Genomic DNA, 17,580 nt, shown 5'->3' with positions numbered 1-17,580 from the left:
TCCATGAGGTCTTGCGGTAATAATAATAATAGTTTATTACTAGATTACTGGATATGACATTGACTAGTTAACACAGGATTCTGTTTTGGGACTACTGTTATTAATTTATATATCTAAGATATAGTTCAGGATGTGAGAGGAGATATTTAGTTGTTTGCTGAATTAGAAAGAGCAATGTCAAGAAGTTGTGATGTGATGTTGGTGCAAGAGGATTTGATAAGGTTGGTGCTTTAAGATGAATAATGGGGATAACAATTCAGTGTTGCTAAGCATAAAGTTATGTACTTTGGCAAGAGAAGATGGAATGAAGTTTTATCATATTGGAGGAACTTTGCTTCAGAAGGTGAGGGATCTGAGGAACTTGTTGGATTGGGAACTAAAATGCAGGGGACATATCACAAAAATTATAAGGGTTACTCAGAAAACTGCTGCTATAATGCAAAGAATGTTGACGTGTCGACAAGGAAGTGATAGTTCCACTTATTCAGTGGAACTATCCCTCTCTTTGGATTCCTGTGCACCTGGCAATTAGGAAACATTGGAGAGAGAATAAAGAGGCGATTATTTGTCTAAGAATCCTTTCTTTTAAAGAAACTTGTGCCATAGTTATGTTACTTATTTACACGATTTACACAATTACCTGGGTAATTACCTATGCCTTGTGTTTTCATGTAAATGTCTAAGGACTCTGGAATATTGGGTATGAGGATAGATTGAGGGAAAGTTGTCTTCAGAGCTTGGCAGACAGGAGAAGAACAGGTGATATGACTGATGTATACTGGGTGAGAGGAGCTTCTCAAGGAATTATTGCATAGGATAATGGGTATGTGAGAACAAGAGAGAAAAGATTTTTTGCTTGACAGGTGGTGAATGAGTGGAATTCACAGCCAGAGTGGGTGACCAATACTCCAACATTAAATGTATTCAAGGAAAAGTTTGTTGTTTGTGAGTGTTTGACTTACTGTGATAAGAATTCAGACTCCATGGAGACCTGGAAGTAATATTAATAATACTAGATGTTGTTACTTTTATGGTACACTATGGTACAGTGCCAGGGAGTCCAAAGACTCATCGAGGGAGGGCATCAACTCTACAACTCTTCATCTCACTACTCCACCAATCTTCGTCATCTAACACAAATGCCATCTACTGCCGACTACCACCACTAGTGCTTTCACAGACAATCACAAACATCCATGCCCACGATGGGATTCGAACCCGCAGCCTTTTGGCTGGAGAGTGAATACACTAACCACTCGTTCAACCAGGCCGGCAAAAAATCAGTCTCATTTTGCCAGGAGTGAGCTTTATTTATGATAAGAGGAGAATGGTGTATAAAAATACATAGCCTCAGTACTTACCCTTTCAGGAACTATTGGCAGTGGTCAGACATTCTAAAATGCAATTTAATTATTACTATTAGTTTTGTTAAAGAAGAACCATACTAGTATTAAGATTTGTATTTTTTCATTAAGCTAATAGACAAAATCTAAACCAAAGTTTTTTTGTGTAAATATAAGATTCAAAAAAATATATACACCAGGGGCATATATTCAGGGTTTGCTAGGTGTGCAGTGTATACCCAGGGAATAGCAACATCACTGACATTATATTTTTGCATTTATTTCTGCTAAAAGGCTCCCCGAATTATTTCCTGGCTTCACGTGATTCCTAAAATTAAACACAATATATTAATGCTTCATGAAGAGGACACTTTTTGATTCATAAACACTGAATCATATTCACGTTAATAGCCTCGGTATGCAGTCACAAATACGGACACCTTTGAGTAGATGCCACAGCACATAAAATTCTTAGTGTTCCAGTAGTTTTCACTCACTCAGAAGGCGAGGCAGGCTGTACACTGAAACACTCAGAAATCAGTGGCTGTGATTGGTTATTGTGTCAACCAGTGCCATAACAAGGGCGTGGCAAAAGAGCTGCCCGCCATGGGTGCAAAATGTAAAAAATCTAAAAAATAAAAATAAATAAATAAATATATATCTATTTATTTATTTTTAATAAATAAATAGACATTTTATATTGTATTTTTAAATTTTGGCAATACGTCACTTTAGACACACAAATTCTGCAACACTCTGCAACTCATTTTGATGGGGTTAATAGCAAATATTTAACATATTGCATTTAGTAAAATTTAACTTGTTACATTTAAATTTTTCAAACTTTTTGTCATTTTTGGGTTAGGGGAGCGCAAGTTAGACACGCGTTGGGTTAGGAGGCGCAAGTTAGACACTTGCCACAGATGCTTCCTACACTTGTTACTGTACTGGTGTCAACTAATCCAATTGAACATTGTCATTTGTCATGAGTTGCCATTTCTGTTTTCTGAGTTTCATCTTTTTGGCTTGCGTTATGTCTGAACTGACATGTTTAGGACATCAATATAAACAAGTAGTTTTCTATAAATAATTTATAACATTTTTTGTCCATATTTACAATGGGGAACAGTGTTAACGATCTACTGAATGTCCTGTTTTCTTCCAGAGCTTTCACAGATTGTATGATTTATAGTCAAAGGAAGATAGAACTTGTGTATAAATAAGTAAAGAAAAGAAGTTATTTCAGCCTTTCTTTGGTTCAATCCAGAAAAATAATAATTTCCTAAGTCAGTACTTTTCCCAATTTCTCTGCATATTATATGATTGTATTTAAAAATCATATCAAAATTATCTGTGTCTCACTCTGGTATTTGCCAATGATAATCTAATCTCACCACGAAGCATAAATCCTTCATGCTTTCCATATTTAAAATTATATTAATTGATAAATTAAAGTATATCAAAGTTATCCTACAATTAATTTCATGGGACTAATTAAGATGAGCGCTGATGCACTATGCACTCTTAAAATTTTCATACATCAACAAAAATGAAATCATTCAGTCAAATTGACGTGAATTTTGTAGCTTAGGTTGCATAAGCCATATGACAGTACACCCAACCTAAATGGGCATGTGATGCCACAGATAATATATTCTGTTCCTGTTATATCTAAAAATTAATGAGAATAGCATTAAGGCCTTGAGTACCCAGCCACAACATCCCAACATTGGAAATGTGACGTGTGTGCATATCTTCGAATTAAGAGTCCCTCCCCACCTCCTAGTTGTATTCACTGCTTGATTCATTAATGATTCACTTTTCAAGTGGAGTTGACTTCTCCATCTTCTAAATGAGTATAATTATTTATTATCAACTTTTGGTTTAATTTGGAATTTAAGTTTTCAGGTTATTGCAACAAACCTTAAAAGTAAAAATTATCTTTGTTTTACAGCAGAGTCACATAACTTGCACTGCTCTTAGAGTTGGAATTTACAAGAGTTAACTTTATATGACAATTATACACACCTATAAGAAATGAACATAAAATCTGTAGAGGTGAGATCATGAAGGAAACTGTTAGAAAAAGATCATTAATTCACTAATCCTGATATTAGTTTGATGAATTGATTTTTTTTTTCTTACAAAACAACAAACCTGAGATCACTTCTCAACTTCTGAAGTGTTCTCTAGTTACAATGAATAAGTAATATAGTTGAATTACTATATTTAAAAATCTTCATAATAATAGCAAGAGCCTCCATACCTTAGTCAGTATACATGATGCTCTTTGGTTAGAAAGACCTGGATTCAAATTCCATTTTAGGATATGAAGAACCTTTATCAAGTGATCTCCATGTGATGTGCAAAAATAATTTCCTATAATGGATAGTTTATTATAGTTTTTTAAAGCAGCATTATGACTATGGGGTTTTGGTAAGGGCATTTTTGTTTGTTATAATGTGAGTTCTTTATAAAGATGACTGCTACAGTGAGGATCAACAGTATCTTCTGAATGGTTTTCAGCTGATAATCTTTGTCTGGGGTTTATAGCAGTGCATAATCATAAAAGAATCATTATAAAAACAATATACAGTTCTTATACAGTTCTAAACAAAATGTTCAGATTGAAAGTGTTCTTGTATACCACTTAACAAACCATGCACCTCAAATTAAGGTCTTGGTTATTTATTTATTTACTCTTTGGTATAGTGCTCACCAGTTATGCGCACCTAGGTAAACAATGGGTAGGCATTACAAGATGCAATGCCTACCCATTGTTTCTTAGTAGTTTTATCATATACAGTAGAACTCGGTTATAACAAATTCCATCCACGGGACGGCATATATTTGTTCGTAATACCCGTTATTCGTTATATCCAAGAAGGTCATAATTTGAGCGAATTAAAAATGTTTTCAGATTTTTCTCAGCATAGGTATATTGGGTAACATAAATACATGAGTATGCATACATATAAAGAACAAAAATTTATTTTTAAAACTTCACATTTTTATATAAAAAAATCATCAAGCGTGCTTTGCTTTGCACAAGATGCATATTTCATACATTTGAAATTGTTCCTTATACCACTAAGATGCTTGAATGTGTCGTCTGAACTTACAGATCGCGATTCCATAAATCTTGTTAAAATATGTAAAGCACTTTCTGCTTCACACCAGGTAACGATTTTCTCATCATTGCTATTTTCTTCCTCAGAGTCACTACTACTATTATCTTCTTCTGGTGTATGAGAGATTTGTTTTAAGATGTCAGCGTCTGTCGGTATACCCGAAGTTGCAACGCTATTATCAATGTCTATAAAATTATCAATCTCTGTGCACGTTTTAAAATTGTTCAAGTTTCGTGCTTTTAACGACGCTGATAACGGTAAGTTATCCTCTTCGTATTCGCACTCGTATTCTGCAAGACCAGCTTTCTTAAAACAGTTTTGTATCGTAGACGATGACACCAAATTCCAAGCATCACTCATTAAATGTATTGCGTGAAGTACACTGATCTTCGAGTCATAAGCATAAGCATTTTCCGCAGATTTTTCTGTGCATTCTATCAGTTCCGAGACTAACAGACGACGAAAATGGGATTTAAAACATCTAATTACACCTTGATCAAGTGGTTGCAAGACAGATGTCACATTCGGTGGCAAAAAAACAAGTTTTATGCTTGTTAAATTAGCCACTACAGGATGGGCAGGACAGTTGTCTATCAATAACAAAATTTTCTGGTTTTCACTGCGAAGATTTTTATCCCACTTGCGAATTTCATTTTCGAAAATTGAAGATGTCATCCAGGTCTTCTTATTCGCTGTATAATCAACGGGAAGTTTCTTTATGTTTTTAAAGCATCTAGGCTTTGCTGATTTTCCAATTACAAGAAGCTTTCTTTTATCGCTACCGGTCATGTTCGCACAAACTAAAACTGTGAGTCTATTTTTGATAAGTTTTCCGCCAATGCACTTTTCATTTTTAAATTGAAAAGTTTTATCGGGCATTAAATTATAAAAAAAACCCTGCTTCGTCTGCATTATAAATGTTGTTGTATCCATACCTTCGTTCGATGTCCGGCCATACATTCTTGATCCAGTCAGAAACAATGTTTTTGTCAATGGACAACACCTCGCCACTTACTTTTGCGTAGACAATATTGTTTCTGTTCTTAAAGCAATCAATCCACCCATTGTTGCATTTAAAATCGCTATAACCAAGTTGAACAGCAAATTTTTCGGCTTGAACTTTCAAAATTAGTCTGCTAATAGGCATGCCAGCGGTTCTTTGCACTTTAAACCACGAAAGAAGTGCTACGTCAACGTCACTTTTATTACACTTTACGTAATAAAATTTACGTAAGTTTTTTACACTTCGATAAATTGTTTTCAAAAGCTTTCAGAGTCAACTCGCGATTCTTCCAAATTGTTGATATTGTAGATGGGGACAAACCATACTTCTTTGCTGTCAGATTTGATTGGCCACTTTCCACCTCCCGTATAATTTCTACTTTTTCAGAAACCGATAAAATTTTCGGTTTGACTCCCGACATTTTTCCACAACCAGAAAATGCGTACGTACGAAATGTCAGTAAAGGAATGACTAACGTGTATTATTTGTTCATTATTCCCGTGAAACGAATTCATAATAAACATGAAATACATGTATTAAATCAAATGTAATTCAAATATACCTTCAAAATTATTCGTTATAACCGTGAATTCGCTGTAACCGTGATTTCTACTGTATATTTCTGATGCTAACTGATAATTATCTGGCTGGTATTAAGGATACCCCTCAGAGACCTGGGTTTGAATCTTTCTAGGATTCAAAGAGCCTTTATAAGGAATTTTCAAATGAAAGTTATTTGGATGGTCTCATAAGGAGATGACTGGGTTTTCTTCCTGCAAAACAGACCAACCAGCCAAAAGAACATATGAAATTAATAAACATGATACAGTAGCCTTATAGCTTAGCTGCTTAAGCTGTAAAGAGATTTTATAGAGGCATGTATAAATATTTTATGAATAACTTGGTATAATAGCAAACAATACCTACCCTCAACCACTGCTTTTCTGTAAGATTATCTGAATAATCAATTTCTTTTCTTTGCCGGGAACCTCGTCCAAATAGTTTGTCTTCTTCTTCCTCATTTGTAAGTCTTTCTACCTGAATTTATTAGAAAATGTTAAGTTAGATGATAAAATTTTATACAACTTGAGAAAAAATCTATTCAATTCAATTTGAAAGCATTCAAGACTTTAATAAGATAAATCCTTTCTGCCTATTACAGATAGTGAAAACTCAATGTCTGTCTTTTTTTTACATAATGATGAAGAGAAGGTTTGTGACACCGAAATATCAAAGTGATTCATATTTAATTTATCTCGTTACATGGAGTTAAAAGCATGTAAAACATCTCTTAAATTTTAACAGAATATACATTTACAATAATGCAAATAATTAATTCTAAACAAATCACTTCATGTTAAAAGCAAATTAACTAAGAATCAAACTGTACATGAATGTTAATATATATATCAACTAACAATGATTTTTAAGTAACTATCCTATCAGCCACAATGCATTTACACACATGAATCAAAACATGGATGTGAATATCCACTGAAATCGAAACTACATTTAGATACCATTAAAGTAGGTAGACAGAGTTGTGTGTAGTTACTTCCCACGATGAGCCCTTGGAGGTGTCACATAATAATAGTAAATAACATGGATATGAAGCATAAAACTGTTGATATATTATTTATGAGGGATATATATATTTATAATTGATATATTATTTATAATTTGATAAATTATCTATGATCACTTCAGTTAAACACTGATCTCTACACTATTCTTCAGTGTTATGGTGTGTGTGTGTGTGTGTGTGTGTGTAATGTTATGTTATGGCAAAAGTCACTTCCCAGGCCAGTTTCAAGCTTTACTGGTGTCCCATCTAAATGAGCCAGAAATGTAGAGATAGAAAAGCTATCTTGATGCCCAAAGTTATGTTTTCTCAAAAAAAAAAAAAAAAAAAAAAAAGTATATATAAAATAAACTAGCAATCACATGTAGTTTAGTCAGAAACCATAAAATTATATTAATGTAAATTTAATTTTATATATATGTGTGTAAATATTTTTTTTTCCCCTGTAACTGTGGAACCTGGGCAATAATCTAGCTAAGATTGGTTAGTTGATATAAAGAAAACTAAGGTTATACTGCACCAAACCAAAAGTTCTAGCAGTACTTAATGTAAAAATAAAGAGATAAATCGGTACATGTTATGTACAAAAAGCAAGTTCTTTAAAAATTAAGTTCATCAAACCAGTATCCATTGGGTTGGCAAATAAGTTCGTTCGGTTTATGCGTTAGTACAAGTTTACGCCACTTCGCCTGTCACTATTGTTGCGCTACCACACAATGCTATTGCGCAGTTGAAAGGTGACATTTCACATAACCTTTCAGTGAATTTTCATACGGCCTACTTCAGTTGTGTGTGTGTAACATATTTTTAGAAATGAAAGGAAATAACGTACATTACCAGCATATTTTGCTTTTTTTTTATTTCAAAAAAGGCAAACGAGCTACGGAAGCCCATAAAAAAATATGCAGCATATATGGGGATGGTGCCTTAACAGAACGTGCATGCCAAAAGTAGTTTGCCAAATTCCATTCTGGAGATTTCTAAGTCTCGAATCGCCAAGTTGATTCAAGTGTTGTGAAGGATATCATCGACAAAAATCCGTCAATGCTGCAGTACTGAACATATCCCATACAAGTGGTGAAAATCATTTGCACAAGCTGGGATATATTTCAAAACTCAATGTATGAGTGTCACATGAATTGACTGAGGCCAATATGATTGCTCGCATATCCATCTGTGATTCGCTGCAACGAAACACAAAGAAAACGACCCATTTTTGAAGTGGATGATTACGGGAGATGAAAAATGAGTCGTGTAAGATAATGTGGTACATAAAAGATTATGGGGGGCACAAAAGCGAACTGCCTCAAACAACCTCCAATGCGGGATTGCACCCAAAGAAGATCATGCTCTCTCTGTGCGTGGTGGGATTATAAAGGTGTTACCCACTACGAGGTGTTACCGTCAGGCAGAACGATTGATTCAACTGTCTATTGCTCACATTTAACGCGACTGGCCCGTGCAATTAGCACAAAACGTCCTGAATTGGCAAATCGGAAAGGAGTTGTCTTTCACCACAACAACGCCAGACCCTACACATCGTTAACAACCCAGAGTAAATTGTTACGTCTTGGCTGGGATGTTTTGCCACATCCTCAGTATTCACCGGACCTGGCACCTTTCGATTACCACTTATTCCAATCTTTGCAGAATTCTCTGAACGGGAAAACCTTCGCTAATGAGGAGGCTGTAAAAAGACACCTGGATCAGTTTTTCGCCAGTAAACCTCAGTAGTTTTATGAACATGGCATAATGAAGTTGGTGGACAGATGGCAAGAGGTCACTGATAAAGAGGGTCAATATATAACTGACTAATATGTATTATATATATTAAATAAAATGTGTTTCATTCCTCTCTGAAAAACAGAACAAACTTATTTGCCAACCCAATACATATAAACAGAATATATTGTCAAATGAATTTGTATTAATAATGCAACTGATCTGAGTCTGATAAGATCTGCCTGAGGGTATATGACTCAGACAGATTAGTAAAAAATTCTTTTTCTTTTCTTTTTTTTTTTTTTTTTTTTGTGAAGTGCTGGCACTCCACCAGATCATGATAAATGGTGAGACGCAAGTTGCACAGCTCACACACAAGTGGGTCAAAAGCCTTCAATAAATATGAATATGTAAGATAACTGTGACCCATGTAGAACTTAGAAAGAACAACTTCCTGTCTTCTGTTTCAATATTGGCATTGGCTGGGCTGCCTGTACTTAATTTCAGGTTTAATCTCATGCAATTTATTTGACACTACTTGCTGCCATGATGACTGCTACTGGGTTATTAGATTTGATCTTATAATCTGTCTGTAGCCTATACACAGGAATGACAAACAATACAGAGAAAAATTATTATCTGATTTAGCAGCTGCAGCATTCTCATTTCTCTCAATTCCAATATGGCTGAAATTCCAGCACAACTGAATATAGGAATGCTGTTATGTTTGGTGTAGGTAGCATTGTCAACATTAATGACAATCTCTTGCATAATCTCTCTAACACAAATACCAAAAGGACATCTGGCAGCCTGTTGTGTGTGATATTGATCCTCCTAATGTAGAGAACAGATACTAATCCATGTCTGATGCTCTGAAAGAGACTTTAGGGAATGGTTAAGAGATAGCCGTTTCTGTTTAAGTGATAGAGCTGGTTCATTTGCTTCAACAACACTAGTAGCTATCCATATACCTTGATGATAAATAGAATTCAAGTATTGCAGGCTACTCCGACTTGTAGAATTCAGACCCACAGACTCGAGACCCAAAATACAGTTTTGAATAAATCAGAGGATGATACAAATGAAGTGATGAAGATCGATCTGCACCTCATTCAGTAGAGGATAGGGTGCAAGAAAGATTCAGTATTCTCTTGCACTGTTCTCTTCAGCAATGAATGTGTGCAAGGAATATAAGCTTTCCATCAAAGATGAGTCCTAAGAACTAGGTTTTTGTTGCTACTGGAATAACGCTTTGCCCCAGTCTTAATTCAGGATCTGGATGAAGAGTGTTTTTAATAGAAGTATACACAAACACTGTTTTCTGCTGAAAACTTGAACATATTACTAAGAGCTCATGGAGAGACACGATCAATTGCTTACTGAAGTTGTCTTTCAATCCTCATGTTACAAGAGTGACAGTAAATTGTGAAGTCATCAACACATAGAGCATTGCCTTTACAGTGGAGGGAAGCTGTTCAGTTATTGAGTTATCTTTGAGAGCAAAAAGTGTCACACTTAAGGCAGCGCCTCAGGGAACACTTTGTTCTTGATTATATGGCCAAGATAGTGTACTTCCCACTCAGACTTGAAAAAATCGACTAGACAAAGTTTTTAATAAATACAGGAAGGTGCTAAAACCTAAATTATAGAGGTCTATGCAATATCTCTGATGTATCATAAGCTTTTCCATGTTAAAGGACACTGAACCAGATGTTCTCATTTCAGGAATGCCTCTCAAATATGTTTCTAAGTGGACCAAATGGTACAGCACTGAATGACATCTACAAAAGGTTTATTGCATATTAGAGAGAAGATCATTGGTTTCTAAATATCAAAGAAATCTGCCATTAACCATTTTCTCCAATATCTTACAAAGACAGCTGGTCAGAGCAATGGGTCAATAATTGTTTGCTTGTGTTGGATCCTTTCTTCTTAGTTTTTGGATAACAATGACAATTGGCTTATAAAATATTGTTGCAATTTTCCATGATTTACTTCTGTGAGTAGGAAAGTTTCACCACTAACAAATATTACAAGCAAGAAGAGAGAAATTAAATATCCAATGAAAATAAGAATTAATAGTATGTTTATCAACAAGCCTAAACACAAATTAATAACTGGTGGAAGAAGTACAAGCCAGTGCAACATTAAAATTGTATGACAGTTTTAAGTTTTTTAAGTAATTAAAATTTAATTACTTATTAGTATATAATAATATTCTTTTTTATGAATAAAATACTTAAAACAATCAATTTTATTCTTTGAATATATTAATATTATATATATTAATATATATTAATAAGAGGTAAAATGAAGGATGCCATGAAATTTTTCAAAAGATAAGGTTCTGAGGGTGAAAAAAAAGTTGGGAATGATTAGTCTAACTTAATGTTATCACAGAAAAAGGTAGCATCTGCCTTAAACCAAAAACAAACTTATTTTATCATAAAGAAACATAAATATCATTTGCTTTTATAAAGTAACAAAATTTTATTTACATCATTTGTAAATATTAATGATATTTTTGGTTTTCACAAAATTATTTTTTAACGTTCTAATTTTTCTAAAAATTAAAGAATTTGCTAATTTTGCTAACCACTCATTTAACATAATCTATATACTCTTCCACTATGATATTGTAAAATATCGCGAGAAATAAGTTTTGTATAAAGAATTTTCGTTAAATATTTTACAGTAAATTTTGTCTGTAATAATAAAATAAAAGAATGTACTTAGTTAGTTGCAATAATATAAAATTGTAAAAGTATAAATGTTGTTAAAGTGCACCTGCACTCTAGAATTGTTATTAAGAGCTTAAAATGGAATAAGCCGGATTAGCGCCAAATGCCACGAGAATCGTAAGGTCAAGTGGCAAGCGATGACGTAGGTTCATTCTTTTCCTTGTGGCTAATCCTGGAATGTTCCGAATTGAGAACAGAGGACTGAGAATAGAATAAAAGGGCAATACATCACATGGTTCAGGACTTTTCGACCTGTGGCTGATTTTTGCTTGGACCTTGGCTCTTAACCTACGAGGGCTCCTTCCAGAGTAGAAGGATGATTGTTCTTCCTGCCACCGATGCCAGATGTATGCCTGCCGCCCGCTCGCTCTAGGCTGAGGATAGTCACGGCAGAACTCCAGTGTGTATGTCGAAAGAAAATTATCGAGGATTGACCTGATGAAAGTATCTACGTGTATTACTAAAGAAATCGGACTTTCCTCTCGAGATTTGTTAACAAGTAAGCCTTCATTTTGTTTGCAGTATGTATTACGATTATAACTAGAAATCGCAATAGAAAGAAAGAGGTTATTTGTCAACTGGCGGTTATATGTGAACATTTTTTATAAGGGAAGAAGTTGCTTTGTTAACGTTGTCTAATTCTTAAGATGCTTGAAATAATGTTATATAAGTAGTGAATGAGTTGGAAGAGAATTAAGTGTAATATTCTTCCTAGAATAATTGTGCATGCTTATGAGTTAAATTGTGCCATAGAAGATACTTTTATGTCAAGCAAGATTAAGTCATTCTGCTAATGAAAGCATTACAGTTTATGTAGTTCAGATAGCAAATTAATTTCGCTATCTGAACGTTTTTTTATAAGGGAAGAAGTTACTTTGTTAACGTTGTCTAATTCTTAAGTTACTTGAAATAATGTCTGAAATAGTGTTATATAAGTAATGAATGATTGGAAGAGAATTAAGTGTAATATCCTTCCTAGAATAATTGTGCATGCTTATGAATTAAATTGTGCCATAGAAGATACTTTTATGTCAAGAAAGATTAAATCATTCTGCTAGTGAAAGCATTACAGTTTATGTTGTTCAGATAGTGAATTAATTTGTGATTTAAAGTGCATTTCGTTTAAGTTAGTATTTAATCAACTTTTTCTATGCTCTGTTATATCTTTGGCTTGAAAATGAACATGTTTTGTTTTAATAACTACCTGGTTCTCATCCCTAAGCCAATGCACTATCCCGAAAAATATTAACGAGCCTGCGGGAGTAAATTATAACAGTGAAACATGATTGCAATTTAGGAATTTGTATAGAAGTGTTAGATTAATTTTTGTCTTCTTCTCACCCTGACTGTCAAACAAAAAATAGATCAATCAAGTGGCGCAGTCGTTAAGATAAATAAATTTCTTAATTGATATTGTGCGATTGCTCAGGGTCTGTCACGTTAGATAGATCTTCAAAACGAGGTCTAACTAGCAGCAGAAATAAAGGGGGGGGGGACAAGAAGTAATGTTAAGTAAAGAAATAGACAGATAAAACGAAGAAGAATGTTGAATAATACAATATGAAGTAGTAATGAAACTTTGTGCCAGACACTCATTGATATCTTTTGATTCATTGCAGGCACTTTATAAAAAATGATATGTAATTTATCTTTAGCAATCCAAAGTAAACTTAGATGAGGTTTCATTGACACCATATATACAATCCTGCTTATTGCAGGTCTCTAAAACACTTTACTTGTATCCCATCCACAGGTTTAGTTTTATAACCCTTTCAGGTGCAGAATAGTTACATTGTGTGCAATATTAACTAACATAAATGTTACAAATATTTAAGCATTTACTTCAGCATCATCTTTTAATAACCATGCAGGAAGTTGATCTTCTTCCATTAATCGAGGTTTCCTTTTAGGATTTCTGGCGTCCTCTCGTCTGCGATCCATGTCCATTTTCTGCATAGAAAAATTTCCAGGCATCAAATAAAATAGAAATAAAACCTAACACCATGTATCTTTTGGATCTCTCTCTCTCACACACACACACACACACACACACATGAAAGTTAATTACAAAGATTAAGACATTATATTAAGAACTAAATGAATTCTATAACTATATCCATTATGTAAAGTAGAATAATATAAAATTGATTTTGCAGATCTTTTAAGCAGTTATATAACTATAGGAAAATCAAATGTAAATTGCATTTAAGTTTACTATATAAACAGGCTTCTAAGTTTTCCATTGTTCATAATCTGATGATTTTTATTTATTATTTTTTTTTAATAAAATTATATCTCTGCTATTTGTAGAGAACTTTCTATTCTATGCCGTTTAAATTTTTCAATTGTTCATAATTTAAATAATTTAATGATTTTATTTATTTATTTTATAAAATTATATTTCTGCTATGTGCTTTTATTTGCATACAACTTTCTATTCCATGCCAAGCATCAATCTTTTTAAATGTGAAGTATTTTTCAAAAATGCATAATAACCTATTACAATCAATTTGCCAATGCAATATAACTCAGTTATTTCTAGTTTTAAACTGAATATGTAAATTATTAAGCTTCAAACAAGCTAATATCAGTAATGCTGACAATTATTTTATTCCTTTACCTGGATTGCATGCTTTGAGTAATCACATCCAAGATTTTAAAATTTATATGAAGGTTTTCAAAAGACATAGCAAATGTAAGATGGAGTATTTATTGGAAAAAGTTAAGTAATTTATTGGAACTAGAAAAGGATAGCATGGAAATGTATGAGATAGGTATAAATTTAGTGAATTGAATATAAAAGTGTGTGGATATGCAGCAACAGACAACAGCAATTAGAAAGAAGGCTACTAAAAGAAGGCAAGTAAAAAATGAGTGATAAGGAGGAATTGAGTGTGAAAGTACGAGCTATAAATGAAAGAAGGTGAAAGTGGGGAAAAAAAAAAAAAGAGGAAAAATTAAGCAATAAAAGGTACTTATGACAAAGTTGAGGCATACCATTTCTTCCACATATCAAAAATGATGTGTGGAAAAAAGAAAGCTGATAAACTCTTATTTAGCCTCAACTGAGGTTGAGGCAAATAAGGGCTGCCACAACCAGAGCTTTAATTTATAGCTTGTTGAAAAATTATAAAAATATAATAAGGACCCCTATTTAAGTTCTGGCAATTTCAAAAAAAAGCATATTCCAAAGGAAAAGATGCTACAAACGCTAACTTTTAGTATAAATGAATCTCTATTCCATATAAACAGATTGATACATAAATTATACTCAAGTTATGACAAAATTGAAAGGAAAGCCAAGATATGAGCTGACGAAGTTCGAAATACTTTAGAAGACAGACTGGATCAGATCACAGATTGACAAATAATCATTCCGAAAGAAAACTGTTGACAGGAAACTGGAAATTAAATATTATGCTAGACTATTCATAATATTTAGTATATCACTTGAGGTAAACTGCAAAAATAAAAATAAATAAATAAATAAAAATAAAATAATAATAATTAAATAAATAAATAAATAAAGTTGATGACACTCAATACACAATTTCTTTAAATAAATTATAATAGAGAAGAAAGTTTATTTTTATTTTAAAACTTTACCTAAAAGTAAGCAAATAAAGTTTGCACTGAAGAGCAGATGACTTCTTTTATGTATAGAGGTTGTTGACTTGGCATCATTTGCCTCAGTATCCCATAATGCACACTTCCTTTTGGATGTGTATATTGCTATGCATTATAGGAGAGGCCACCTATAGCAGTTTCATGCTATAGATGGGGAGAAAAAAAAAGCATATGGATGTTCACATTATGCTCCTTTATCTTTATATCATCATGTAGTAAAAGGCTATCATTTTCTCTTCTTTACCAGTATATGCATCTGAAAGACCAAAAGACCACTCAGAACCAAAATCCAGAAACATCTGGTACCTAGATTGTTAGCTTATTCTGATTTTACTGCCTTGAGTTGACCTTCACCACCTTGGATTACTCTCCAGTCATACCCGCAGTTAATCCACAATGAGCTAAAGGTAGGAACAGTGTGAAAAAAAATTCTCATAATAAAAATACACAATCCTCCCTCCCCCCCAAAAAATCACTCAACAAATACTGCATAACACAGGTGGTATGCACCACCTTGCCAAATATTTGGTATCTACTAAAATGCTTGATTCTAAATATAAAAGCATCAGAGTGAACAAGAATTTCCATAATAGAATGTTGCAAAGTATGTACATTGTTTTTCAAAGTCATGATTTTTTCCTAATATTCCACAAATGACATTTTAACTCACTTTTTTTATAAATATGAAATTTTTTTTCTCCATTGCTAACTAGTGGGGGTATTGCAGAAAAAGCTTTTCTGTTGTAACAGATAATGTATGTGATAATTCCGAAAAAAGATAAATGTACATCAAGTGTGTCTGTTTATGGATACAATAAGATAAAGTAAATTGATATTGAATTAGGCTTACTCAAGGCATGCTTTATTGTCAGTTTGTGTATATATGACTGGCAGGATATTCTAGATTGTGAATTAGCTTTAAAGTAAGAAAATTAGAACTAAGTTTGAATTAGGAAGAATAGAAAATAACAAAAGAATTGTAATACAGTGTGTGTGTGTATGTGTGTTATATGTGAATCAAACTATTAATATTCTGTCAATGCACTATCCTGAAAATTTCAAACCTGCATAAGATAGTATAATTAATAGTCAATATCAACCCAGATACTGAATGAAAAAATGATGAGATGGCAATTTGGGTTTTAGCTGACCAAATTGTATTCTTATTGGCTTAGGCTTACATCAAATTCTGTCAAGTCATACCATACCATAAAATTATGGTATGACATGACAGAATTTCACCCAGTTAAACAAGCCCTCTCCATGACTAATTAAAGGTAAAGATTAACATAAGCGGGAAATGCTAGCAATATTTGCTTTGTCTTTAGGTTAAAATCTTATAATCTCACACCCAATACATAGTCTAACTGGTGCAGAAGCAAAACAAATAAATTTGTTAGACTATAGAGAGTGAGAGCATAAGACATAGTATAAATAAATTGCGACAGTCAACTATTTATGAAATCTCACAAAGTTTTAAGTAAGGAAAAACAAAGACAAAGCAGGGTTGAGAAATACGAAATAAGAACGTTTATAACAGGAGAATGTATGAACATGTGTGATCGGTATGTAATATTTTATGTATTTTTGAGGCTGTGTTCCTTAAACAGCAGCATTTTAATACTGGAAGACTGAAGCCTCCATTTCTTTGATAGTTTAAGAATTCCTTTCAACTTCTTTGTATCTGCTAGGCCAAAAAATAGCAAAAGTTTATGATATAACTGTTTTTCTTCAGCATCTGTGATAACTTTAATATTAATTATGTACAACTGAGAAGGTAAAGTTATGGTTTTAAAGTACTATGGCTCTAGAAGAAAAGGAAAGTGGCACAATTTCCAGTCTTCCAAGGTTTGATGCTTTTGCATACATGTTCTTGAATTAATAGTATTGGACAGGTGGAGAAGGGAATTTCAAGTATGGTGAGGGATTCCTTTTAGAGGTTAGTCCAAAGGGTATCATCTAAGATCCCATCTTCAATTTTTTCCACCCTGAAAATGATTCTTTCCCATTGCTTTCTTCTTTCCTTTAAATTTTGTCTTATCAATGCAGGATGCCTAAGGATCAAAGCTAAATAACTGGGAGGAGACCTCATTTAGCCATTTACAGAATGCTGAGAACCAACCAAGGCTTCTGACCTAATGTCCAACTTCACATTCTTGTGGTGCAATCTCAATAGTCAATATCAAACCAGATACTGAATGAAAAAGGATGAGATGGCAATTTGGGTTTTAGCTGACCAAATTGTATTCTTATTGGCTTACATCAAAATAAAATTATGGTACGACATGACAGAATTTCATCCAGTTAAACAAGTCCCCCCCCCTCCTGCTGTTTCCATTAGGGAAATAGAGAAAATAGCAAAGTCAGCTACTGTAACAAACCATAACTCAACATAAGCAGTCTCCAAGATTGACATCATCAACATGAGGTG

At 33.3% G+C, this 17,580-nt stretch overlaps 1 protein-coding gene across 6 annotated transcripts in view; it reads right to left on the bottom strand.

Moving 5' to 3' along the window:
* The window catches only part of brm (ATP-dependent helicase brm), a 677,861-nt gene that overhangs the window by 168,875 nt on the left and 491,406 nt on the right, over positions 1 to 17,580 (bottom strand). For all 6 annotated transcript variants that reach the window (XM_090410652.1, XM_090410651.1, XM_090410655.1 and 3 more), the window contains 2 exons: positions 13,365 to 13,472; positions 6,405 to 6,515 (listed from right to left, as the gene is read on the bottom strand). In XM_090410652.1, coding sequence (XP_090266778.1) covers positions 6,405 to 6,515; positions 13,365 to 13,472 — 219 coding nt within the window. The remainder of the gene's footprint in view (positions 1 to 6,404; positions 6,516 to 13,364; positions 13,473 to 17,580) is intronic.

Source organism: Typopeltis vanoorti, chromosome 20 (genome assembly GCF_054136105.1).
Source record: "Typopeltis vanoorti isolate ZY-2024b chromosome 20, IOZ_Tvanoo_1.0, whole genome shotgun sequence".
In the NCBI taxonomy this organism is placed as follows: domain Eukaryota; kingdom Metazoa; phylum Arthropoda; class Arachnida; order Uropygi; family Thelyphonidae; genus Typopeltis; species Typopeltis vanoorti.
This window is presented reverse-complemented; position numbering and strand designations above follow the sequence as displayed.